Consider the following 27,229-nt stretch of genomic DNA (forward strand, 5'->3'; position numbering starts at 1 on the left):
TGATTTTGAGAAATATATAGTAGCTAAAAAGTGTCTTGTACATAACAGACAAAAGCAGAAGAGAAGTTTCTTACACAAGGTAGCTGACAGAGTCTGAACAAAGGGGGAATCTAGATATAGCAATGACATTTATTCTGCGTGTGTGTGTGTGTGTGTGTGTGCGTGTGTAAAATTGGACACACATCTAACATCAGACTTATATGTGCCCTGTGTTAGGACCAACGGTTTGTCTATTTTATATCTACGCAAAAGAGATGAGTCCGCTTCTTTAGGGACTGACCCAACGTCACTGGCATAAACCCCAAACTGAATTTAACATGCACAGTTAGTAACAGCAAGGCAATTTCAGAAGTGCACCATGGGCAAGCTAAATTATTTACCTTGGATAATGCAGATGCCTGTTTGAAGATTTCCAGTGCTGGATCTGCAGGCTCATCACCTCTTTCTTGAGGCCTAGAAGCTAAAGGCACAGTTCCAACATCATTACAATATATGATGCATACCCCCTATTTCCCTCTGCTGAATACACGTGTGAAATCATGTGAAAGCATGAAGGTACCAACAAATTAAAGAGTTTACTGTGTGTCACCCATATTCCTAAGACAGCAAAAATAACTTACATGACCACTGCTTACATGAGACTGACTATACTATAAAAGTCTATTTTTTACTGGAGCACTGGCAAGGCTACTGTAGGTTAAATAGATGAGGTCATAGTAATACCAAGATATCCCCAACACACACTGTTTTCCAAATTGAGTGACTGTACTAGGATTAGATCCTTTAGGGCAAGAATATAATACCTGAAGGTCCTGATACACCCCTTAGGACCTCACCTAAGAAGTGCCTAAAGTTAACTGTGTGTTATGTTGCATTTGGGACTACTTGCAACTTTAAAAGCTAGGCATGTGTTTTGCTTGCTGAACTGAGAACAAATGTAAGTGTGGGCCTGAACTAGGGCCCAAATGAGCAATTTCAAACTGTCATGCCACATTTGGTAGAAGTGCATTCAAAATCTTTGGTGCCATTTTAAGGTGCAACTTCATTTTGTAAAAAGAATGAGGCTAAGCAAATCTCACAGAACACTTCTGAGCCACTTAGTAAACATCAGAAAAAGGTGGTAGTGGTGGGCTCCATTCACTACACTTTAACCATCCAAATTTTGCTTCTCAACAAACCAGCAGCATGTACCCATTACCCTACCAGCCACCAGAGACATCTTATTTCCCTTTGCAAACAGATTTCTTAGAGTGCTTTCCACAAGTGAGCAACCCAGGCAGCTTTACACTTTTAAAACATGGACCTACCCTGAGGTTGTAAAACTGAGTTCACAGCATAAATCACACCGTTTGTGGCCATGATATCGCTTTCAGCAACGGGTTCCTTGTTGATTTGAATTACATCTTTTTTCTGGAAGGAGGTAAAAAACAGGAAAAGAAAAGGAAAGCCTGAACCAAATGACTATAATAAATGTAGAAAACCCCCTTAGATCCAGTCACATAATTTATTTACCCAGTAGGTGTAAGTATTTGTAATTCACTCTCCACTGAAGGAAGGACTATAAAACCAAACAGCAAGGCAGAAGCTGAATGAGATTAGCAGTCCACACCTACTACATCAGGTAGGGTGGATGAACCCAAGTGAAGTAAAGATCACGGGATCAGATTGCTTGACTAGTTTTGTATTGTGGTAGTGAACTAGTTTTGTATTACAGTAGTGCCTACAGGTCTCAGGTTCAGGGTCACTGTCCTAGTGCTGTCAGAGATAGTCTGTAGTCCAAAGAGCTTACAGGTTAAACAGCTGAGACACAAAAATGGAGAGAAAGGAAATGGAGAAAAAAAATGGGGGGAGTGAACTTGAGCAAGTGGCAGTCTGGGTTAGAAGTCAGGTTTCCCTGACGCCCAGGTTGTTGCCTCATACTGTGACACTGCACTGGATCGTCCTTCCTGGTTTCCTATGAAGAAACATGTCCTTCCTTTTTTTGCCATGGCTGGAGGCTGGAGTTCAAGGTCTCCTTTGCGCTGTTGACCCTTTCCCAAGGCTATGAAGACTGTGTTTATACAGTCCAGGGTATAACTTGTAGGGATGAAATAGAGGGACCTGTCTTGGTGTACCAAAGAGGTAGCGTTAATCCCCTTCCCACCATTAAAAAAGAAGACTGGGGCAGGGGGAGGAAAGGGGAGTTCTCAAGACTTTCACAGTCTTGAGTATACTTTATTAGTTCAGTTCTACTGCAGTCAGAAGAAGAAGGGCAGAAGTACCCTCAGGTCATCCAACAGTGGCCTCTGGAACTGAACTTGCTCCTTCTTCTACAAGATAGATGGGATTCTGCGCTATGGCACAAGAAGAATATTTGCCTCTTTCCTGAAAGCAGTGCTCTTGGGTCATCAGGATGACATCTAACTGCTTTTTTAATGGGATCTAACTGCAGCAAACTCATCTGAAGTAGCCAGATCAAGACCAGGTCCATGGATCTTCAAGCCCAGAACCTAGCCTACTTGAAGCAGCTGACGGCATGCACACATTTTTTCATTTAACTTGTTGTGAATGTGGTTCTTTTGCATCTTTGCAGGAGTTCATCCATTATTAGGATTTACAGAAGTTATTTTCCCATTAATGGATGCCAAATTTGCTTCATTAAGCTCATTAATGAAATAAATCCTGCTTTGTTAAAAAGAGTGCACACAGAATGTATTAAATTAAAAACAAAATCCTAGAGGGAAGATTTTGTAATGAACAGATTGTTCATTTGATTTCTTCCCCATGATTCAGGGTTATTTATAATTATAGCAACTCTAGCAATTCATTTCAAACTATCCTCCTAGGGAGAAACCAGGCTTTTTTTCCATGGGGTTCCTAGTACAGGGGTTCCTATTTCCAGACTGTTGCACAAACCATTTAGTGGGACTTGAAGGTGCATTTGGAAGTCATCTGATTATTATCCAAATGAGCATAAAACAATTGTTGAAAATAAAATGTAAAGCCTGACAAACCCATGGTCACTGGGTAGCTCAAAAAACCTATTGTGATAACTGAATCCAAACTGCCCCGGGAAGCTGAGTCTTGGTTTGGCAGCAGTCAGAGAATGTGTGGGGTACATGTTCCTGGGTCTCTGCTGACCTCTACAGCAACTTATTGGGGGGCATTGTGGCTTAGCTGGTTAAAAGCACTTGCTTGGTAAAAAAATATATGTCTCAAAGAACCAACAAACAATTCCTTGCCCCTCCTCCCCTCAAGGGATACTTACAGTGCTGACTTCAAGTTTATCACCTTGCATAGACTTCATTCTCACGAGCGCTCCCACTGCTCCGCTAACCAAGATTTCGTCTGTGATGTGGTACTTCAGAATGCTTGAAAGTTCTTTAGCATTACCTGGCAGAGGAAGCATTTCCAGAACAACATTATAATTTGTTCCCTAGGCTCTAGAACGATGATAAATGGGCAGTCCTATAAAATACTGAAAGTACCAAAGCAAGCAAGAGAGAAAACATGCAACAACCACTTTAGTTGGGATACCAGGTTTAACTCATTTGTATCAAAGTACCATGGGGTGTTTATGAACCCAGGCCTTAAAAGATCACTGTCCAGAACCAGGGTCCTCTTAAACCAGGCTGATGCACTGGGTCAGTAATTCATTCATAGGAATGGGTACTGCTTCTAATAACGCATTGCTTTTCCACTCGGTAGTCCAATTTCCAACCCAACTCTGCATTGTTTATAAAACTGGACGAGATCACAATCTGAGGGTTTCCATCACCGCATCTTATGTTTTCATTCTCTTTCTCCCAAATAAATGTTTGTTGAAGCTGTTTCTGCTATCTGCTTCATTTCCTGAGGATGGTCAGGTTTCAAACAATAATAATAGGGATATAATAGGGAAAACCTTGTTTGTTATTGCAAATCTCAACATTTTTGCCTATATTAATATTCCTTTTGAAAGGGCTGCAAACTTTCTCATAGCCAGCCACACTGTAGTATTTGAGGCATAGGATGGGGTGCCACTATTTTCATGGCACCAGTGCAGAGTTCACAGACACTGGGATCATGGGTGGCGGGGGCAGGCATTTCCTGGATTCAAAGCCCAGTGAAGACAACATGAGTTTCTCTACTAATTTCATTAAACTTCAGATCAGGCCTCAGAAGAAGCAAATTGGGTATATTATTTACAACCTCTGTTTAGGATAGTCAGAGATTTTTGCAGCTGTGGGCATCAGTCCTTCTCGTTTTCTCCTTCAGAGATTCAAATGCCACTGATTAAACTCTAGATCAGCCAGAACACGGGACACCTTTTAGCATAAAATGACTTCCAGATTTTTAATCTAGAAAAACAGCATCTCGTTTTGCAATTTTCTTTCATCCAATGTAAGTCAGATCACACTGCATATCCCCACCAGCATGATTCACTTCTCCTTCAGAACCATAAAGCTAAATATTTGCTTAGAAAACCAAGAACAGTTAAAGCACTCACATCTGGGATATTTCACCCATGGAGCAGGGCATAGTGGCTGCAAAATGGTTGAGAAATATTTATACATTAATCATGAGAATGAATGTACAGTCTCATATTATACATGACTTGTCTGGGCACTTAAAAGGATCACCCACGACCAGGTGCAGATGCTTCGTAGATTATGATGTCAATATTTGGTCAGGCTTTCATGACCAAAGAAGATATTACGCTAGAATACCTGACATTTTCCAAACTACATCCATTCTCAACTGGAAAAGAGAGAACACCCTACTGTTTATACGGAGGATAGCTGTAAACCTTCTCATACTTTTTCCATATCAATTTCAAATTCTATGCTTTTCAGCACACTGATCCTCTCCCAGTCTTGATCTTCGGTAGCCCAGAAAATCAGTTTTTTCTTATGACTAGATTTGTTTTATTTTTCTGTATACACTCTTATCATATAGGTATATAAATATTTGTTAATATAGAATGTGCTTTATATATAAAAAATGCTTGATATCAGCAATATACAAAATTTTATCTTCAGACAAAATTTTGGTTGTGGGGGCCTGGATTCAAAGCCCACTGAAGACAACAGTTGTCAAAACTTACTTTAAGTGACCATATTATGCATAGAAGCATAGTGAGATATGAAAAAGTGGCGCAATGATCCTTTCTTTGTATACTTTGCCAAATCCAGAGATCTCAAGGACATCACCAGTAACACCACGAAGAGGTGAGGCAGTTGTAGTACCACTGTCCCCCTTTGTCTACACCATCAGCAGAGCCCAGCCCAAGCAAGGAGGTGGGTACACTGCATATTGTAGATGAATGCAGACCTGTCATGGTGGTGTGTGCCCCCATTCTCAGTGGCTTTGTGACTGCCTCACTGGAAGATGCAGTGCCATTTCTGAAGCCTACTGTATATATCAGGAACTTTCAGTGGGAGCACATCAAGGTTGCTTATGTAGAGTGTTTTCAACAGACATGGTCAAAGAACGGGTTCCAGAAGACACATTGGTCCAGTCATTCCTTCAAAACACGTTCAACGTTCTGCAAGGCAGATCACATCTATAGATATTTACCCATAAGCTTGTTCAGTTCCCCACGTGGCATAGCCCGGAAAGCTTCATTTGTTGGTGCAAACACGGTGAAGGTACCTGGCCTATTTAATGTCTCAGTTAGACCAGCAGATTGGATCGCAGCCACCAGTGTACTACAAGACACACACACAAAACAACCTTGTCAGTGCCATTGGTTCAAACCTACTTTAATCCTTACTGTAACTGCACTGCTTGGCTAGTGACTATTTATCATAGATGTTCAAGAGAAGCTACAATGGTAGAGCTATACCAGGTTCTGAAAAGTTGGTCAATAAATTTAACCCTAATCCAAAACTCACAGTGGGAGTATTCCAGGGGGCTTTGAATGGGGTCCTCACTGTATTAATATATGCACAATAGGGTCATCATCTTCCAACCATCTCTATACTACTACTCCTAATAATAGGCATGTCTGCTGATAGATATCAACCCAGCTCACATTGAAAATATGAAGCAAAGGACAAATCAAGGAGGCAGCACAAATATTCTTGCCTCACTGGGTGCATCTACAAGTGAGGAGAAATAAACTCTGGTGCAGTTTGTGCCAGAGCCAGCTGCTCCTGGATGCAGTGTCTGCAGCTGCTCCTGGGACCCTTATAGCACACTGAACTAGAGTGGAGCAGTCCTGGGCTGGCAGAAAGCCTTGGGTGGCATCACTAGGTGGCATTGTTGGGCGGCAGAGGGGCTTGCTGGGGCATGAGGGTGCTACAGTGCAGGGCTAGGCAGCAGGCAACTCCCGCACTTTAGCACCCTCATGCCCCAGCCAGGCCCTGTCACCGTCTACACATGCATTTTGATGGAGTGGAGTTCATTTACTGCGCCCTAATACAGGCACACATGTAGACTGTGACACTTTACTGCGGAACTAATTAGTCAGCTCCACAGTGAGGCACATGTGTAGATCCACCCATGTGGCACTAAAAGCTGGGGCTTGGATTCATTCAAACTTTGCTTTTTATAAGTTAAGAAAAGGACACACCTTTAGATTTTCTTCTTCCCCTTACACACACCATGTAGTAGTGACTATAGTCACCAGGGAATAGGAACCATGGCTTCTGCGTGGTCATTAGTAAGAATAATGTTTTACCTGAAGCGATTATCTGCTTTTAGCATATCCATCACTGTTCCCATTGGTGGGGTTAACATCTTTTCCATGATGAACAATGTGCCAAACCTTCCCCTCTTATCATGGGCAGCAATGCAGCTGTTTTCAATGCAAAGATTCTGCAAATACAAATCACAGAAAAGAAATTATAAAAGCCTTTCAAGGGAGAGGAGATTTTAATTAACACAGGGATTTTAACTGACACAGTAATTGTTTTTTTAATGAAAATGAAAAATATAAGGATGCTCAGGAATTTATGGGGTTACATATGTGTAACTGCAGTCCTCAGCCTGCTGAATTTTTATTCCCAACGTTGATAATGTGTAACGAGGTCTTAGCTTCCAGGTTCCAAGTTGTTTGGAATTGAAATGGTCCAACTGAAATCAATAACAGAACTCCCATTCACTTAAAACAATGGTGCCAGGATTTCACCTCTGCTGTGAAATGAGTGAGACTGTAAACCCAGAACTCTATGATGCCATTTACAAAGACCACTTTTAGAGCAATTCATCTTTTAGTGCTTCAATATTGTAGCCAATGAGGACAGATATGTATAGGGACTTACGTTACGGTACACAAAAACTCTCAGCTGCTTCCCACCCAGAGTTTCCAGCTTCTGTCCATGGTAAAGATACTTAGAGGAAAGCTGGTCTTTAACAATGTGATCCCGAAGCAAATTTTTCATATTGTTGTCAACACGAGGAATCCCATCTGTAGCAAAAAGTACATCAAGACCCAATGATTCATTTTACTTCAATGACTGAGCCAGTAAGAAGGATCCAAGTACTAATTAGGATATCCAAAGTACAATAAGGCCTCATAATGGAAGCCATTTGAGAGGGACATGCATTGAAGGAAAAAAAAAAAAAAAGTCACTGCTTGAAACAGCAGTAATATTCTGCTCTGCAGACCCAGTTCCTCTAAGAAGCGAGTCTGTGCTCGTCACCAATGGAACAAATAAAATATTGCTGAAGTTTTACCTTTGAATGCAGAGTTTATAGGGGCAAGGAGCGTCAAACGCTCATTTCCAGTCAGGTGAGAACTGAGACCGGCTTGTCTGAAAAGGTCAATAGATGTTGTAACCTCAGATTCTTGACCCAACTCAAACAAAGTTTTCGCTGAAAAAAAAAAAAATCACATAACAAGTTACTGCAACATGAGTGACACTCTTCGCTATTAGAAGTACCTGCTAATAAGCTATTCATATTGCTGGAAAGCTAATGTATCTGTTCCAAGAAATTGATTCCATAGCACACAGGTTGGAACTTTTTGACTGAAAATAAAACCTTGGTTCTCTTCTATCAGATCTATTTAATTATTCCTAATGAACCCTTCATTACTATATCTTAGGACTTTGAATACTGTGTTAAACTGCAGTAATATAATATTCTATTAAAAGCTAGGTTTCCAAAGATGGATGAGTTGAGCATGATGAAAGCATGAATGACAAGTTGCTTCTATACTTCCCTGCAGATGCCTGAAGAACCTGTGCTTACACATGCAAATCTGGGTGTTTGGTACTTAACTATCCAATCTGCATGCACAAATACTTGCTCACGCCAACCACATTCTTGCTTTTACCCGCATTCTTGTTGTGCTCAGTTAAAATCTGCTGCAGAATAACTAACCCTCTCCTCAATCAGGTGATTTTCTAAACACAGGGTAGAAAGATGTGCATAAAACACAGATGTATCTTTTTACCTGCATCTGGGATTAGCAGCTCATTAACAAAATGCACAACACCATTGGTTGCCACAACATCCTTGTTAGCAATGATAGGCCTTCCATTCAAAGTGAGCTCCTCCCCACTACAGCCTACTTCCAATGTGGTGCCTTCCAGAGTCTCCATTGCCAAGCCAGCAATAATGGCCTCAGCACACATAGCTGACTTCAATATATGATGGTTCAAGAGATCTACAAGAGAGAAAGCATGTTAGTTTGGCCAGTTATATGGCTTGATACCATAGCTCCAGGGACAAAGACCTGCTTCAAATACACAATGATTTACAGCCTACAGATTAAAACCAATGCAATTGCCCCAAAGGAGCAGCTTACAGTCCCTTTGGTTTTTACATAAAATACCACCTAAATAGGACTACTATTATTATTATTTTCTATTTTAGAAAAAAAAGATGTAGTTGATCTAAGATCCTTGAGTTGCACATCACTGTTCATGTAGCAGCTAAGACATTTAACATCTGTTTTCAGTGGAAGCTGCCCTCATTAGTTGGCAGTTGCATATTTACTGTGCAAGCTGCAGAAGAAGACAATTACATTTAGTAGAAACCAGCCTCATTTGAAGCCCCTCTTGATTTGAAACCAGCCATTCTTGACTTGAAGTCTTCAAAGAGGCAGTTTAATGTAGCCAAATCTCAAATATTGACAAAGAAATATGGGATTTCATACTGACATCTGTGCGAATGTTAATCCAGAAGAGCTGGACTGACTGCAGTGAATTTTCTTCAAAGTTAGACAGATTAGGCTTTGGTCAGAGACACTTGATTTCTCTACTAGAGTTGATTGCTACGAAGTCCCCTTAGTGCTGCTCCACTAGCCCAAAGGGCATGTAAACTTGTCTCAGAGTACCAAATGATTCCCAGCCAAGCAGGCTCTGCACCATAACCTCTTCATTAAAGATGTGCTAGGTATGGGATACCATTTAATTCCAGGTTGTATAATGGTTCCTAGAGGACCATCACCAGCAAGCATAAATTATAACAGCTCTAGGCCTACTGTGACTTCCACCTGAGGCTCTCCTATCCTTGAGTCCTTTGACTGAACCCAAGGAGCAATCCATATGACCAGGCAGATGAATGAACATCTGTGGAACTGATCACATGGGCAAGGCAGACAGACTGTAGCCCATAATTTTACTTCCTATAAAATCTGCCTAGGTGCTTGTAGTAGAGGAAACCTCCATTTTCCAGCAAAACAGAAGTACATTAGCTTTGATATGATCATCCAAGTCCTGCTTCATCCTAAGTGGAGGCAAAGTATCCCTTATGCTCAAATGCCACTCCACAGCAGAGGCATGCAGATGGGTGTTTGGAGACTGACACCTGTGCAGTGTAAATGCTACACAGCAGAGTTCCCAGTCCAATGATGCACAGTGGTGCTTGGACAGGTAAGGCAATACTAGCTTCTCAGTTGCCTTGATCCTTCTTTGACTAAGGCTGGGTCTCCAAAAGTGACCAAAGCAATTACTATGAAGGTTCCTGATTTTATTCTCCTGAAAATCAACTGGAAGTTCTGGAGAATGGGACTGTTTCCAATCTTCCCCCCCGCAACTACTCCTGCACCCACCTAACACACATATGCAGGTTTGGTGCAGCCTGTAGACTTCTAGAGACAAGGAGTGGAAATGAGTTATTAGAGCCTAGGTTAGGGTATACCAAGGGTTAGTTCAGTCCAGTTCTATTAAGTCCTCCTGGAAAAACAAAATACTTTCTACCTTTTAACACACTTGGCAAACAATGATTTACCTCTCAGAGCCTCTGGGTCCCCAAGGATTCTGTTCAATGTTTCTTGTGGGATCTTCTCAAAGGCCTCATTGGTTGGAGCTAAGAGTGTGAACTGGCCATTGCTCTCCAGCAAGTTATTAAGACCTGAAGCAGCTACAGCAGCCTTTAAAGAAACAAAAAGGTGGTGGGAAGAGAGGCTAGCATACCCTCACCAAGAACAAAGAGAGGGGCAACCATGTTCTCACACCAAGACAGTGACAAAAGGCCAGATTTAGAAAGGTGTTTATGACCACCTACCTGCAGAAATCAATGGAGAGGCTCCCAGTAATTCCAAAAGATGAGGTATGTCATATAAAGGGTATGATTTTTTTTCCCAACATAGTCATACCGCCAAAAGCCCCAGTATGGATACACAGTTACACTGATATAGATTATTACTCTTCCCAAACAGGATTAGCCTACATTAGTATACACATTTTGCCAACATCTTTTAACATGGACAAGGCTTTAGGTGCCTCCATCACACTGAAGTTTAGGGAACACCATTAACAAAAACCTTAATGATCACATCCAGGATTTCCAGGGTGAACTCACCCGAAGAGTTTCAAGGCTTTCCTCAATTTCAACAATTTGCTGGATGTTGTTGGTTGTGGTAGCGATGACTTTATCTATGAGGTGAACCACTCCATTGGTGGCTTGATGATCAGCTTTCAACAGCCTGGCACAGTTAACTGTTACAATCTGTGGAGGAAGCGCAATCAGACTGCATTAGCACTAAGAGAAATTAAATATATCTATCTATATATAATACATAAACAAAACACACATCACATACATATACACACACACACTATACATATTCTAATATTATAAAAGCCTTACTCTGTCTGGCCGTAACGCTTTATTCACACTCTGATTGGTTGTCTGAAACAACCAGCCTGGCTCTGGCCCCGGCCCCGGCCCCGGCCCCGGGCCTGGCCTCAGCCCAGATCAGCAGAGGAGAAGAGGGAATGGCCCTGGCCCTGGCCCCTGCCCCAGCAAAGCGGTGGGGGGTGGCGGGAGCGGCCCTGGCCCCAGCCCCAGCCCAAAGTGGCAGGGGAGAGGTGGGGAGCGGCCCCAGTCGGGGAGGGGGGCGGACACAGGCCTCTGTCCCTGCGCAGCAACCACACCCCCCACACACCTATCATTCTTGACAGGCAATTTGCTAGTATGTAATGTATATAATTACCTGTTTATGTATGTACACACATACATACAATGATGAGATATATCTCATTACCCTATTTATATTACGTGTAACAGAGCTTTTATATTCTATTTAGAACTAGCTTCTTCACACACACACACACCCTCACCTCACCAGCTACAGCTCATGGACAGGAAAGAATCAAGCCCTAAATTACCATAGATTGTAACACTGACTATTTAAGCCAAATCCTGTAACATAGGAGTAGCTTCAACTCTCACTTATGTCAACAAGAGCAAGGCAGATTCAGCACCTTTTTGCATCAGACCCTTTTCTTCATGTTTATCATCAATATTTTACCCTAATTTTATAATAAAATTACAAAATTACCAAAAAAAGTTGCAAAAATGGAAATAGACCAGATCCTCCAGTTGGGGAGCTGGTCTCTAGACATTTATCAAGACTTTACCAAGTAATTTACTTACTCCATTAGGATAATGGTGGACCTGCAAGGAAAGATTCTGGTACATTGAAGGGAGAGATGTTCCATGTTTCAGGTCATCTGTGAGGACTCGTCTATTCACCATGTGGTAGCGAAGAGCATTTAACAACTCAATGTTGACGTTGCTGACCAAGGAATCCAAAGTTTCCTAAATGTAAGCAAAATCAGACTAATTATTCTGAGACTCAATGTAAAGAGAGTAACTAGCATCAGGATTATGGATTTGGCAAAGGAACTGCCAGCATACAAATGCATTTCAGTGATGCCTCATATAGATGGAAGCCTAATTATGGCATTTTTCAAATGCCAGGTGTTCATAAAAGTTTACTGAGGAAACTCCTTTATTCTAAATAGGAGCTGATACTCTAAGAACCTGTCAGGTTTCTATGTTTAAATGAAAGCTGCACAGATTAGGTAACACCATCTGTGGAAGTTACAGAGCTATGCCTTTTATGAATGACTAACCAGAGCCTTGTATCAAGGCAAAGCTTTTGTTAATTGCTGTCATCATGTCTATGATAGCAGTACCTACAGTTGGTCCTAATAACAAATCAGAAATATCCATGTGCTACGCAGAGTAGATGCATATAATGAAAATACAATTCTTGATCTTCAATGCATGCATCTGTTTAAAGCCATCTCAGCAAATAGGGCACAGGATTTTGAATTCTTTCCCATTTCTATAGATCGAAGCAAAGTAAAGCTGATGGGGTCTGGCAGCGGGGTTAATTAAAGAGAAAGAAGTGGAAAGTTTGAAGCCAAGAAATACTATGTCCAAATTCAACTGTGGAAGGCCAAGAATTTAATAAGATTCAAAAAAGGCACTGGACGTTTTATGGATATCAGGAATAAACAAGTTATCAAGTAATGAGCCACAAAAAGAAAATTGTAGAAAGGATATTTGATTTCTTGATTCAGGTCTTAAGTGAATCTCTAGCAAAGATCAAAAGAGTCCTAATATGGGAGCAAATTGACCCCCAACTGTCTACCCTGGGGCTCTTAAACTTACTCTCAAGAACTAAGTACTAGTCAATACTGGACTTGATGGACTATAGTATAGTAATGCCTATGTTGGAAGCAATGCCTTGCAATGCCTGTGTTGGAACCTGCCTTGCCTCCATTGGGACTAGCCATTCAGTGAACCTCAGTCCCTACCACTCAGAATATTAAATAAAGAAAAATAAAGAAGCAAAGCAATAGAAGAATAGTGAATTTAATCTTACAGCAGGCAAAGAAGCCCAGGCCAAATTGCTTGGAGCAAAGATGGTAAAGCTTCCAGGTGCTTCGATTTCTGGTCTCAGGTTCGAGCGGTCAGAATACAGCTGTGTGGTAGAGGATCCCACAAGCCCCAGAGTTTCATAGATGTTTGAAAGTGGTAAAGCTGAAAGAAGAAAATATTTTATTTCTAGCACAGTGATTCATACTATACTGCACAGGAGTGAATTAAAACAGAGCTGCTGGCAAAAAAATGTAAATGTCTGGAAATGAAACATGCCAGTGAACTCAGCCATATATTTGTTAGAATTAGAACAGCAATTTATCACACTGCTGACTTAAAACAGGGGCAGATTTTAATCTCAGTAACTACACCATATATCCAGAGCCAACAGCATCACCATGGATTGAAATGGACTTACTTTGGCTTCATACAAAAATCAGAATCTAGCCCCAGATAATTAAGGAAAGAAATGCCAGAACTGAACAAAGATATTTTTATAGGTTTCACTTGATTTTTCATTTGACACTGGGTTTTCACATTTCTTTCCTAGAAGTTTACAATTAGCAACACAGGGTCCAGATTATTTTTAGGCTGCAATCCCCATATCCGTTGTTATAAGTAACCTGCTTCTCTATTAATGGTGGAAAGTGCCACAGAACCCCAAACTCAGCCTTGGTGTCTGAAAACAAACCCGGAATGACAAAGGCCAGGACTGGGGCTTGTGGTTGGGGGTAGGAGAGGAAGGGACTTCCTGCCCATGGAATGCAACTGACTTTTAGGTAACAAAATCCAGGATGCTCCATAGATGTCTGGAACCAGAAGCCACCTGTGGCACTTCCAGTTAACACGGCCAACTTGCTGCAGTACTGTTGACATGCCTTTCAGCAGAGCAGATGAATTTCAGTTAATTAGTTCAAGAGACATAAACTAGGCATGATCTAGCTCTCCGTGTGCAGGGAACACCTCCCTGCTCCTAGTGTAGCCTTTCCTTGGGGTTGCACTAGATGAGGGGAAGCTCCAGTCTCCTCACTCCAAGACAGCCATCCAGATAGAGGCTGCCATTGGAATATACTGAATCCACACACCCTCCAACACCCTGTAAATGCTATCCACTTAGGGCAATGGCTGCCCATTTTCAGGGCACAGCTGATGGCACCCCAATAGCAAACAGGTTGCAAGACTTTGAGCAACTGGAACATCCACCTAGATGAGCATGGCTCCAACAGGGACTACAGATGAATACCTAGGCCTGCCCTTATCCAGAGCTAGCTCTTGTTTGCATTCAGGTCATGCCAAATTACATATTGACAGATTCTTCACTGGTGTAAAGTAGCACCACACCCTTAATCGCAATGGAGCTTGCACCAGTGGAGATGTCAACAACTTCCTCAGGAGGAAAAGGCTCAGATAGGGACATCAAATTTGGAAGAAACAGAACATTTCTTTTTTGCTGTAATGCGATGGATTTTCCCCTTCTTTTCTTTGTAGTCACTGAGCTGTCTTTTTCAAGCAGATGTACTTTTCTAAGACTTATGGCTTGCCATAATGAAAAATGAGAACGAGCCAGAAGATCGGTGTGTTACGACAGACAGTTTTGTATCAGATTTCCAGTAGTGCTACTCAACCTGCTCCTAATATCTATACCAGGCTTAACTTAGATTAATTACCTTCAATATATTTTTAAGTGAAAAGAACATTTCTGTCAAAACTCTGCAGGTGTCGAAGCTCATTTGAGATGATATCATTTAGTTTTCTACTGGATAAGTCTTTTTTCTTCACACAATTGAGTATACAGTATCACCCACAATTCCCACGAATCAGAGCAATTATCTGCTCTGGATAGCTGTAGAATTTAAATGCCTAAATAAATATAAAACATATTTTACCAGCTGGACAGCCTTTTTCTCCAGGAACTTTTTCATATCCAGGGCAGCACTCATAACTGATCACTCTGCAATAGAAAACAGACACCGAAGATTGGACAATGAGTTTTTCACTCTACATGTCTTTTTCTATATTTTCAACAGCTTATATGTACTGAGTTATAAAACTAATAAGTGAGCTTAGAATTAAAACAACTAGCTATATTTTATCTCCTTGAAAGTTCCAGTTGTCTCAATCCCTTTGCATTGTAAAAAGAAAATAAAATACCAAAAATCAGGTTCCCTTTGAGAGCATATTCAAATCCAAACAAAAGACTGAAATCAAATTTCAAGCGCCAGCATATAGGCTTGGAAAGTGACTGACTCACAATTCTAGCAAAAGTAAAACATTTATTTTATTTTTTATAATTGTATGTCCAGAACCAACATGGGACTCAAATGCAATGGCCAAGATGGGTCATTTTTTCAGGAATTAAAAGTCTGAGGCACCCAGATTTTAACTACTGGCCACATCTGACTGCCAGTTTTTCCTGGAGAGAGGAAAGCAACATGGAAAATATACTGGAGCATCCATAGCACCTAATCCTTGTGCAAGCAGCCTGAGACGGTCTTTCCCCTAGTGGTAGGGTATTTATACACGAAAGCTTGCAAAGAAGAATTTTTCCAACTGTTTGAGTTGGTCTAATAAAAGATATCAGATTTACACAAAGAACCTTGTCTACCTTTCCCCTAGTGCAGTATTTTAGCAAAGTTGCTAATTGGTACACCCAGGAACAGAAGTGGGAGACTAGTTTCCATTGCTGACCTTTGGCATGTCAGCCAGTGCCCGCAGTAGAACAGGTCAGCAGTTTGTCCCGTTGGAACCGAGCAATTATGTTTCAGTTGAATAGATGTGGGTTTGGCTTGTCCCAGGCTGAAAGCTGAATTGTGCTTAGTTTGCATCCCAGATGTGTGTGTCCACATGTTGCAGGCATACACATTCACACTGTACAAATCCATCTGGTCTCCCACCCTCAACCTCAGAGGACACTGAAATTGACAACATTCCTTCTTTTGTGGAGAACTCTCATCAGTTTCAGTCACCTGCTGGGCCACAATAATGGGAGTACAAAGGGAAACCAGGATGGTATAACAAGTATGCAGGTGTTGGCTGATCTTCTGCTGAGTCAGAAGAATGCTTCCCATCCTGCAGGGCCATGCTGGTTAATTGTGCATTTGTTTCTTTTCCTGAGAATGAAAGTCAATGCCCTCTAAAGAACACAGATTAAACATCCATATATTTTCACCTCTAGAGCTGATCGATTCACTTTGCTTCCTCCACAGAGTGACCTAAGAAAAGGGCACCTGGTGCCCAAAAGCTTTTCTAACATTTCTCCCAACTATACCGTTGATCCAATTAAAAATATCATCAAAACAACCCTGCTTCACTCCTTACTCATGTCAACCCCTGAAAGCCTATTGCTGTGCAGCCCACATGATATCCTACTTCAAAAGTGAGCACAACCCAGTGCAGTCTGAACCACTGAATGCCACATCAGAGATGCCTTCCATGCTGTGGGAAGTGGGGGCATCTATATATTCAGACTGCATTTCCCTTCCACAATACCAAAAGCCAAATTCTACAGGCTGTGCAGAAAGACCATGAGTTGATTCACACTATTTGTTATTATGCAACATTCTTGAAAAAGCTCCTTTTATTGAATTGTGTAGGTCGTAATTACTTGGTGTGGCTTTGGGTCACACTACTATTTCTCAGATAACATTTGCTCATAGTCCCTTGTATTGGTTGGAAAGAAATAAAGCTGCAAGTGCCAGCTTGCTTTAGCACACCATGAAAGCTATTTTGGATCTCCTGGGTTTGTATACCACATTTAATCGCTGTTTGGATAACTCCTGGTCAATCCCCAGTGTTAAGCTTAACAAAGCAGCATAATGTTTTCTTTCATTTGATCACTGCCAGCCCAGCTCTTGTTGGGAAAAACTCTCAGCTTGTCTCTGTATCACAAACTGAACCAGACTTTTCCCATCAAGCTTTGGGACTCATTAACTAGCACAGCTGATTAGTTTGCCAACCATATTTTTTATAGTAGGTGAGAAGCAGCATCTCTAACATCTTATACACATTGCACTAACAGACCAAAATAATCTTTGGAAGTGGCAAACCTACCACATAAATAACTGCTGCTTGCAAATGAAACGCCCATACTATTTAGTGCAGTGTTCAGGGTGTACACAGGACCAAATGCAGTTTGTGTAGTCTTACCCAGCCTAGCTCAAGTGGTGTTGGCAGTGTAGCTGCAGTAGCAAGGAACTCAGGATGGGCTAAATGCTGGAGTATTTTCTGGTTGGATTTAGCTAATTTAAAGTTCATTTGGTCATGGCCTTCATAAACTTCTGCACAGACATACCCTTGGAAGAAGTACTAAGCCACTGGTACATTATATACTTCCAGGCTGCTGATAGACAGAACTCTAAACCATTTTGAAAGGGAAAGGCACTTGCTCCTTTGAAATAAACAGAGCTGTTCTGAATTAACTTATATTTGCCTGCTAATACCACACTAGGACCCTGACTGATATAGGTTTAGACTTACTTTTCCACCCCACTTACAATATTATAGGAGCAGTTTATCAAAATATCTTCTAACTGCATAATTCCATACCAATAGAACTGTTGCATCTATCCATTGATCCACTAATGATCAATTCAATTCAACTACCCTGCTCCACTGTAAAAAGACAGTGTGATAGACCCCGACCCAGTCTCAATCCCGGTAGTTCCACTAATTTATGGAAATTTTCATCAACTGAGGAATGGACCCAGTTCATGTAACATAAATTACAATTTAAGAAGTCAATAAAAGGCAGACGCTTTGTTTTCAGATTGGTTCCCATAGGGAAAAAACCAAAACAGAAGTTATTGCTTTTTTTTGCACTGAGGTTTGCTTTACCACTACCTTTACAACTACTAAAAAAGGGGCAAAACAGTTTGAGCTTGGTGTCAAAACCATGAATAAAACCAGAAAGTCCTCTAAAACTGCATGCTCTCTTCTTCTTCTCTTTTTTTTTTAAACTTTGTTTGAAAAGAAGGGGATTGGAGACCCCAAGAGCTGTGTTTTACTGGGCTTAGTTTAAAAGAAGGAAAAACCCAGAGCCTTTGGGTATTTGTCAGCATTTGAGCAGTTCACAAGCAGTGGGAATGCCTTGGGTTTAAACAGAATTCTTCAGGGTAATTAAGAGTCAGTGAGTGAAACAAATACCTGTGCTTCTGTGACAGAAGCAAATAAATTGTATGTCATGGCTTCCTAACAGAATTACAAAGCAAACCCAGACTGATTGTCTAGACATTATATATTCCATGTGGGAAAGAGTTTGCCTAAAGCAATCCCTTCTTTTGACTACTGGAGATCTTAACACCCTGCTGTTCCACTTTTCTTAGCTACCTTATTTTCTCATGTTCATTAGAAACATACAATCCCCTGCCCCCACCCCCAATTTCTCCTTTTTTTTTTCCACCAAAGAAATTAAATCCAGTCTAAAGACTGCTCCTTGATCCAGAAGTGTAATCAAAGACGAGGCACTGATTAAAGAGAAATCAGTCCATAGTTCAGCATAAATAGTTCTTGAGTTCTGACGTTGCCTTTAAAAGGCTTATTTATGGATTGATCGGAGATTAATGAGCTGTGACTAACGGATCAGGAAGTGAGTGTACACAGCTTGCAGAACGGGGTTTTAACTCACTCCAGGGTTTACAAGACTGCAGAAAGCCCACGGCAATTGAAAGCCTGCTGGGGGCTTTGTGCTGGTAGCCAAGAGCTACATCCTCTTTGCCACAGCTCTGTATCAGCTGGCAAAAGAAAAAGCTGGATATATCTCACCGGTACGGAACTGGCTGTAGCCATGTATGCATCAGTCTCAGATCTCCCAGGGTGCTCATCAGTGCCATGGTGACCTCTCTGATGGATCACTAATTCATTTTAGCACATGCCACTTGGATGCTTAAGTCAATACAGGAGGGATCTGCCCAATTGTTCAGTGGTGTGAAAAGGCACCTTGTTTCCAGAGCCTTCAACTAGCTTTCTGTTGGCTTCAGGAGGATGATTCTGATGTATGAAATGGTGATGGGTAAAATAGTGGCCACCTGGGAGGCATGTGGGTAAGTCCCCAGTGAACAAGTGAAATTAGCTGGTGGGCCTCACTAAACAGGCCCTGGATTTACATCTCCAGGTGCAGCAGGCTGGCATGGAGGGTTGTATTGGATAGAAGGTCTTGGCTGGGAGATGTTGGTCAGAGGATGCAGCAAGGATCAGCAGCTTCCTCATGCTTTTCCCTTCAAGACAAGGAGCAGAGAGAGCCTAGAGGCTGTAGAGTCATTCAGACGAGGGAATGAACTCACTCTGGTTGTTAAGAAGTCTTTATTCTAAACGTATGCATAGAGCTTGCCATGTAAGCATATTTTAAAAGGCAATAAATAAGCCCACTGCCAGCGTAACTCCAACAGTCCCAGTGAAATTACCCTCAGGGTGAATTTGGCCCAATAATCTCTGATCTTTTATTGGTAGACCTGAAAACAACCCCAGGCTCTCCCTCATGGTTCACAAAAGTCTCACCCAGCCAGCACACCACATTACTGAGGGCTTTTGGGAGATGGCAAGAGCTTCCCAAAACCTCTCCGCAGCTCAGTGTGATGAGGTAACTGGCTTCCACCTTGATTCAGCTGTGTTTTCAAACGCCTGAGAGATCTCCTGGCTAGGACATGGTAATTTAATTAAGGCAGCCACATTCTCTGGTTGTGAGCCAGTATCCTCTGCAGGACCACATATCTAATGGGATCTACATCATGTCTCTCCTTTTGAGGTGGCTATCCTCTGAGCAGAACATAACATTTACCATACCACTGGGAAAGAGACTATGTGAGGTCTTTCAGGAGAGTTGGATATCATAATATACAATAAAGAGACAGGGAGACACTGGCCAAGAGTGGGGAAAAAATATGCATGGGGCTAATTTATGCACTGGTTATTGGTAGCTGTACTGTCAAAGTAGATCAAATTGCATGGATGTAACAGAGGGCAGAACACGGTCCTGTATTTGGTGCCTTCTGTTTGTTCAAAACCTCACCAAAAATCATCTATTGCTTTTATATTTTGCAAGCTCATTCAAGCTGGAGGCAGAATTTACCCAGAATATACATACTGCCCCATGAACCCACATGAGACTGCAAAGACTGTAAGCATTTAGCCAAGTTTTGTTCTTATATGGCCAATGGCATACAGTTTGCAACGTTAAATCCACTCCTAACTTACTGAGCAGGCTAGTGGTACTCTACTTGGTATTCTACTTGAAAACCCTCGAATCCGCCAAATACAGTCTCTGTCTATGATGTTGGTTACAGATCATTGCATCTCTGCAAGGTGGATGCCAACTATGCAAGTTAAGTAAGCAAGCCTGTCAGAATGCCCTCATACAAAGAGCATTTGTCATGCACTGTGCAATGGTTTCTCACCACGATTTCCTGACCTCCTCGTTGAGTGATTTCAAGTAAAATCTTTATAGTTATTAAGTCAGATTTGGGTTTCAAAATGCCTTGTTCCGTAAAATAGCCCATACCATGCACAGTGAGCTACCCTATTCCTCCTCGACCCCCACTCCCTCCAAGTCATTGTTCTGCCACTATGTTCCTAAAATTTAATTTTAAGTGCATTTTTCAAGGTAATAAAAATAAGTGTAAGCATACATTACTGAATAAAGATCTATTTGTAATAATTTCCTGTAATAAAACCCATCTGGTTTGTTTTATAAAGGGAATGCCAGAGACTTGGGGTTTTTTTTCTGAACTAAGAAAAGCACATCAGACAAAAAGAGAATGTTAATTTAGCTCAGGAAGACAGGAAAGTGTTAAAGGACAAATATAATGCCACTAGCAATTATTTCAAAGGCTTAAATGCAAAGTTAGCCAAGTTATCTCTTTGTCCTTAAGATAAAAATCTGGAGTTGAATTATATTTATCATTTTAAAAAAGCACTTTCATGAGGATAGTTTGCGTGGGATTCATGGAAATATAAACACAGAGGTATGGGAATATATTAAATAAATACCCTTTTGCCCTTGGAAAGACTATATAACCAACAGTGGAAAAGTAGTTAATTACCAAAACAAAGAACTTGTTTTAATGCTCATTAAATCAAAGTGAAGTCAAACTTTTTGCCAACCATCTAATTCTACTTCTTCATCATCAAACAACGCAGTGATGGCATGCACATAAACCCTTCATCTAATTTCTTCCAAATAATGTAATCCAATTCTTTTGGATGGGTCAGAACACCAAAAACCACAGATAAGAGGGCTAGAGTCACATTTTGATGCATGTGTTGAAGTTTCTATCATCACTCATCAGATCTAGCATATTGCCCTAAAGCTTTCTGCAGGAATGGTCCAAGATGCTGGACATTCAGGATACAAGCCTGCCTGACATGATGCTCACCATCATAAGCAGCCGGCTGCTATACCACTGGTGTAAAGAAAATGTCATTTCTACAAAGAAGTGATGCACAAACAATCATGCATCTACATGGATTTGCAGGGGTGATCCTTTGGGGATGGATATTGCCACTTAGATGTAGCACACTACAACCCGTTAACATGGGCTACTGATATCAATGGGATGAGTCACTGAGTGAGCAAGGGGTGGCTAACTCAGGTCATTTACAACTGCATTCAACAAGGAACCAAGTAAACCTGCTTAAACCACACTGAGTGGAAGTCAGTATTCCTCTGGGGCTGTAGCAGCTCATCCACTTTCCCATGCAGGGAAAATCCCTCTCTAAATCAGAGAGGATCTTAACTCCATAACTTGCATGGCCTCCCCCAGACATATCAATACATGAGATGATGATTAAAGTGACCTTATTTCAACCTTCAAATGACTAAATCAACTTGTCTAGAGAGGGAGGTCCATATCCCAGGTATATGCATCCTACAGACATAATCCAGTATGTTTTCCAGGCACTTTTCACTGAGAACATGATATTTATTATGCAGAAAAATGAGAAGGGGAATTAAGTAGAAGTGGGGTTTGGTTTTTACAGACAGATAAATTTTGTCTTCACTAGTGTATCCCCATAGAAATCCACCAACCCACACATCCCCAGGCACCTTGACAAGAGGTGGTCCAGTGTGTGTGGCAGGAAGGAGGAGAGGGATACAGGGCTGGCCTGGGGAGGAACTCATGGTCCCCACACACCTTAGCTGGAAAAAAGTGACCTAGCCCCAGGCTGCAGTATCTTTAATAGATAGCTGTCCTGGGACAGCTTCTCAGAAACAGGTTTTTAGACCACTCCAACATATGGAGGAACATCTCTCCTGCACTTCGGCTCCATTCCACTGGGGCAAAATGGATCAGGGGTGAAAGATGCCCAAGTCTCCCCGGGCACTGTATGTGCAGTGCAGGCTCCTAACTCAAGGCTCTGGAACAGGCTGCCAGGTACCAATCTAGCTAGAGTTTGTTTCACAAAAGCCCTCATGCCCTTGTGAGATGCTGCAACATTATGAATCCCCGCTCATTCTCCCTGATTTGAGGTGGCAGGTAGATTTTGTATTTTAGCATTTTCTCGTAGTCAACATTTTTGCTTAGGACAACCTTGCATTATTACTGTATATGCTCAATAACATCATACAATACTTCTGCAGTTTTAACTTCATGTAGAAGACTAGGGAATGCATTCATTTAGAGGTAATGCGCTGAAAGACCAGAAACCATAAAGAGTGGTGGTTTCTGTTTTTCCTACCTCTTCATTATACAAACAAGAAACACAGGGGACTAAACATGAAGCTCTACACATGCAGTTGAGCCACTTGAGTGTTTTCTTTAGCAGCCAACTTAAAATCCAGATAGTCCCTTCAGGTAAAAACAGTGAAAGACTTCTCAGTTTGCTGCTTAGCCAGGAAACAGAGTTCATTTCATCTCAGCTCAAGAGAAAGATTATTGTAATAGGCCTGATTCAATGCCGGACTGGATAAAGCTTGTTAAATACTTTCCCAAATGTCCTGAAAAACATCTGGATGATCTTCTGATGTCAGTTCCATTGAAGAAATGATTTTTCTACACATGATCTCAATCAAAATGAAATTGCTAATGCTTTCATTTATGTCAAATTTGCATGGAAATCTTGATTCAGTCTTGGCATGGGAAAACAGAGAACTAGCTCCAATAAAATTGCGATGGGCACAGCTTCACACGCTTTTGAGAGGTGCAGCTCAGGCCCCATTATGACATTCAGAGAGGTTGCATGACCTCACAAAGGCGATGTCTCTTGAAAGACAGACAGACTTCATCAAGTCTGCCAGCCAGCTGGGTCACACGTTATAACTCGTGTGCAGACTGCACTTTTCAGAAGAATGTGCGGAAGCTGGCTACCCACACCATTTTGTGCAATAGCTACTTACATATTATTGTTTGCAGGTTTGGGTGTAGGTTGGATCTGAAAGCCTAATGAATTTTCCTGGAGGAGTCATCTGAAAACTTTGGCTTAAAACTGACATTTTCCCCCTCCCCTGCTCCCTGTGCTAATTTCCCCTTCCACAAAACCACAAGGAAGTGCCTCTAATATCCACCAGCTCTGCACTGCTTCTTTATAGAAAAACAGTTGGGGGGAGGAAAAGGCAAAGTTAGTTACTAGGAAACATCTGATCCATACTTCATTACAGCACTGAGAGCTCGGTAAGGATAAAAAAAAATCTCAATTCTTTAATGACTCATTCCTCTTTGGCTTTCCATCCTTAACAACTCCAAGTGATTCAGGATGGACCCTCATTTTACAGCTAGGAAAAAAAACAACCACCAAGGAGCAAATATTAATTCAGAAGCAAATACATAATAAATCAATTCTTCAGGCATGAGAGAGAGAAGCACCTTCATGTTTGTTCATCAAGGGGCAAATGAATTTAAGTGCAGAAGGGCATCGCTTAAGTCCTCACTACAAAGGTTACTGATCTATGGCTCGGCCGCTCATCTCGTGATAAATTAGTCTGTGCCCAGAAAGGCAGCCCAATTAAAAAGGTATCAATACATCTGATAGGTATAAATGCCCTTTCCCTAAAACTAAATTGTTCAAAAAGCCATCAGAATGCGGCTAACAGAGTTTGTAATGAAACAGATCTTAAAGGTATATACAGCAAGAGGCCATATGCTGGAAACCGTGATGGCCAATGTGTTTAAAAACGGCTGCTTCTCTCTCAAAAGAACACTATACAATCCATGGACCCATAATACCACCTTTTTACTGAGATTTCTGGATGCCTCTCAAGTACTTACGTTGATTTGCCACAGATTTTCCTCTGGTACCACTGTTTGCAGTTTGTGAAGTATTTCCTGTTTGTTCCAATAAGCTTCTGCACAGCGCACACATTGGGGCTGTAGATAAAGACAGATAGAATGAAATATTGTAAGCTTCTTACTCACTCATATATAGAATATTAAGCGATGCCTGAACTGAAAAGAGTCTGAAAAGCAGTACTGTGTTTACAGAGAAGGAATCTTGTTATAGCCGCAACTTAAATTTCTAAGAGATCAGAATATATAATGACTATTATAAATGATGCTATTCCCTGAAAGAGCTCTCTCTTCATGAGGCCAGGATTTTTTCCATCTTTCCTGAGTGCAAGTCTTGACCTTTCTCCACCTCCCATCCCCAGCAATTAAAAAAAATTAAGTTAAAATTACAGCGGCATCCGTATTCCCATTATGGATGTAGATTAAAACTCAATAGAGTGCATAATAGGATGAATATTTTAAAATAAATGTAATCAAGATGACTATTTGGCTTCATTTTAATACTAAAAAGAGAGAACAGTATTTACTAGTCTTTGAACTAATGTGGATTGAGTTGGTTTAAAACAAACGTTCTTTTATCTGAAGATTAGATTAGACCCATTCCATTCATGGCATTAGACCTGTATTACTGATTGAATTACGGATGGTTAAAATGAGCCTCTGTTACAACACAATAACATTTTCATAGCATAGTTTACCAGGTGGAAGTGGACAGCAGCCATCAATCATGATCCTGAATGGTATTGAGCGTGCCAACCCTGATCCAGCAAAGTCCTTATGCACAACCCTGATCCCACAGCCAATGGATAATAGCCAGAGTGCCCAGCCCATTCTGAAGAGGCTCTGCTGACTGTACGAGTCCCAATCCCTTGGGCCTGTGCACTAAAATATATTGATTCCAGGAGGAGGTGGCAGACATGGGCAAAGCTGGAAATGCAGTGTATTACTTACAGAATTGAGACTGCCTGGGTCAGGCATCTGACTACTGTCCCCGACTCCTGCCCCAGAGAGGCACATTAGAAGGTGGAGGAGTCAGGGGTGGTCAGATCCAACAGCAGTCAGGGTAACGTGCAGCCATGGACCTTGTCCTGGACAGCAGTGCATGGAAGCACATGCTAAGGCACAACACCTTCTATCAAGAAGGGCTCAGAACCCCACAAGACTGCTCTTCCTCACCAAGCCAAAGCCCCAGGGGTGGGGAAGATGCCTAAAATATTATAGTGGCCTCACATTAGATTTCCATGGACAAAAGAGTCTACAGCCCATTGCAAATGTGCTCTGAAGTTTTATGATAAATGACACTCAGCCTGTTTATTAACCAAGAAGTCTGGGGCATGCAGTGGGGATTCCTCTCCCCCACACCTGTAGGTCTGTTTGCTTTCTCCTCATTGCACAAAATTCAGTTCTCCCCAAATCACTGGTCTCTACCTCATTAGTGTGAATTAATGTGAGGTTCTGCTATACATTTGCTAAATGCACTGCTGGTTTCAGCTGGAGCCTGGCTTGTCTTCAAGAAGCCCTTTGTTGACTTTGCTGCAGCACTGTGCTGTAGAGACACTGTCCCATCCTGCTGGGTGCTGGGCACCCTCAACTCCCACTAAAGTCAACAAAAGTTGCTCCTTGTCAAATTGTGCTCATAAGTTCCAGCATTGCTGCCACTTCCAATAAAAGCAGTGCATTTTTGCCTGGAAGCTTTTGCTTCATTTTACCCACAGAATGCCAGGTACGCAGGGAGAAAGTAAGATCTACTTTCTAAACGATTAAGTCAAAGGCCAAAACTTCAGCTGGTATAAACTGGGGGAGCTTTACTGATTTCCACGCCGGCTGACATCGGTGGAGATCTGGTCCCAAATAGTCTATATCACTGCCCTTTGTGACTCAGTCTCCCTGGACTACTCTTATAAGGACACTCCAGCTACCTCCTGGATTTCGGTGTCTGTCTCAATAGCAGTGGACAAACTTCCAGTACTCATCCTTGACAAGTCTGGTTACTACAGAGCTAGTTTTATCTGGTCTTTCGAGTACTTTTGAAACAATCTTTTGCTAGTTAGGGAGAGGAGAAATCCTTTTGCATCTTGAAAAGTATTTTACTTATTAACCACAAACTCCATCCCCCAACCCCTTCTGTTTGGTTGAAGTACTGAAGCTATATGCTCCCACATCAGTGTTGCATTTATAAGCATAATGCCATACGTGGATCCCGCACAATTCTCAGTACAGGAAAATTCCCAATAGTCTGTATTATCAGTGATTCCCATGACACGGCTACAGTAAATGCTCCCAGTAGTGTTCTGGTGCTTTGCCTCTTTTAGATTAAAATGAATTTATTAACCCTCTTCCCTGTCCTTGTTAAGTCCTCAGTTCTGTTTCCACTGAACTAAGCTAACTTGTATAAAAACTGCCTACTGCTGTTCCTCTCTAGTCCCAACTACTTGGCTGTCATTCCTTAGCAGTGAGATCCCCGAAGCAGGTACTGGCTTTCTTGAAAACTTAAAAACAGTAGAAGCAGCTTTAAATAGCAGATTTTTTAACATCAGATTCTGCTGACTTGCCTTAAATCAGACCAAGTCACAGCTTATCACTGAAAGTGTCCAGCAGTTACTCAAACCTTCTTGGAGCCAGTATTTCTACAGGGTTGTGGTTGGTGTGTTAATAGGCTTTCTGCATTTCATTAACTGCAGCCCCCCTAAGAGATCTGCAAATGGTTCCCCTTTTTGCTTTTTTTTAATAATATATAAAAGACATGGCTTTTTTCTACAGAGCAAGGCAATATTTAAATCCTTTTTTTACTGTGGGAAAGTTCTATATAATCAATTTGTATTTGATGCGAAAGTTCTTGAATAGGTTGGTGCACCAATGGTCCTTTTATAACCTACACATCTGGGTTGTTTGCCACGCAGTGTAAGCAGTTATAGAAAAAGTGTTTTATATCTTCTCTCATATTGAGCCACCATCTTGCTGCTTCTAGTTGCTCCAGTGTCTTTTCA

The 27,229-nt window shown here is 41.5% G+C and overlaps 1 protein-coding gene across 1 annotated transcript in view; it reads right to left on the bottom strand.

The window, feature by feature from the left end:
- TGFBI (transforming growth factor beta induced) overlaps positions 1-27,229 on the bottom strand; it is a 44,411-nt gene that overhangs the window by 7,781 nt on the left and 9,401 nt on the right. The window contains exons 2-15 of the mRNA XM_019506243.1: positions 24,225-24,323; positions 14,916-14,980; positions 13,034-13,191; positions 11,794-11,958; positions 10,717-10,863; positions 10,144-10,285; positions 8,363-8,575; positions 7,642-7,779; positions 7,227-7,372; positions 6,644-6,780; positions 5,539-5,669; positions 3,248-3,372; positions 1,308-1,410; positions 381-460 (exon numbers count right to left, since the gene is read on the bottom strand). Coding sequence (XP_019361788.1) covers positions 381-460; positions 1,308-1,410; positions 3,248-3,372; positions 5,539-5,669; positions 6,644-6,780; positions 7,227-7,372; positions 7,642-7,779; positions 8,363-8,575; positions 10,144-10,285; positions 10,717-10,863; positions 11,794-11,958; positions 13,034-13,191; positions 14,916-14,980; positions 24,225-24,323 — 1,849 coding nt within the window. The remainder of the gene's footprint in view (positions 1-380; positions 461-1,307; positions 1,411-3,247; positions 3,373-5,538; positions 5,670-6,643; positions 6,781-7,226; positions 7,373-7,641; positions 7,780-8,362; positions 8,576-10,143; positions 10,286-10,716; positions 10,864-11,793; positions 11,959-13,033; positions 13,192-14,915; positions 14,981-24,224; positions 24,324-27,229) is intronic.

The sequence above is a fragment of the Gavialis gangeticus genome, unplaced genomic scaffold (genome assembly GCF_001723915.1).
Source record: "Gavialis gangeticus isolate Ggan-Ray unplaced genomic scaffold, GavGan_comp1, whole genome shotgun sequence".
In the NCBI taxonomy this organism is placed as follows: domain Eukaryota; kingdom Metazoa; phylum Chordata; order Crocodylia; family Gavialidae; genus Gavialis; species Gavialis gangeticus.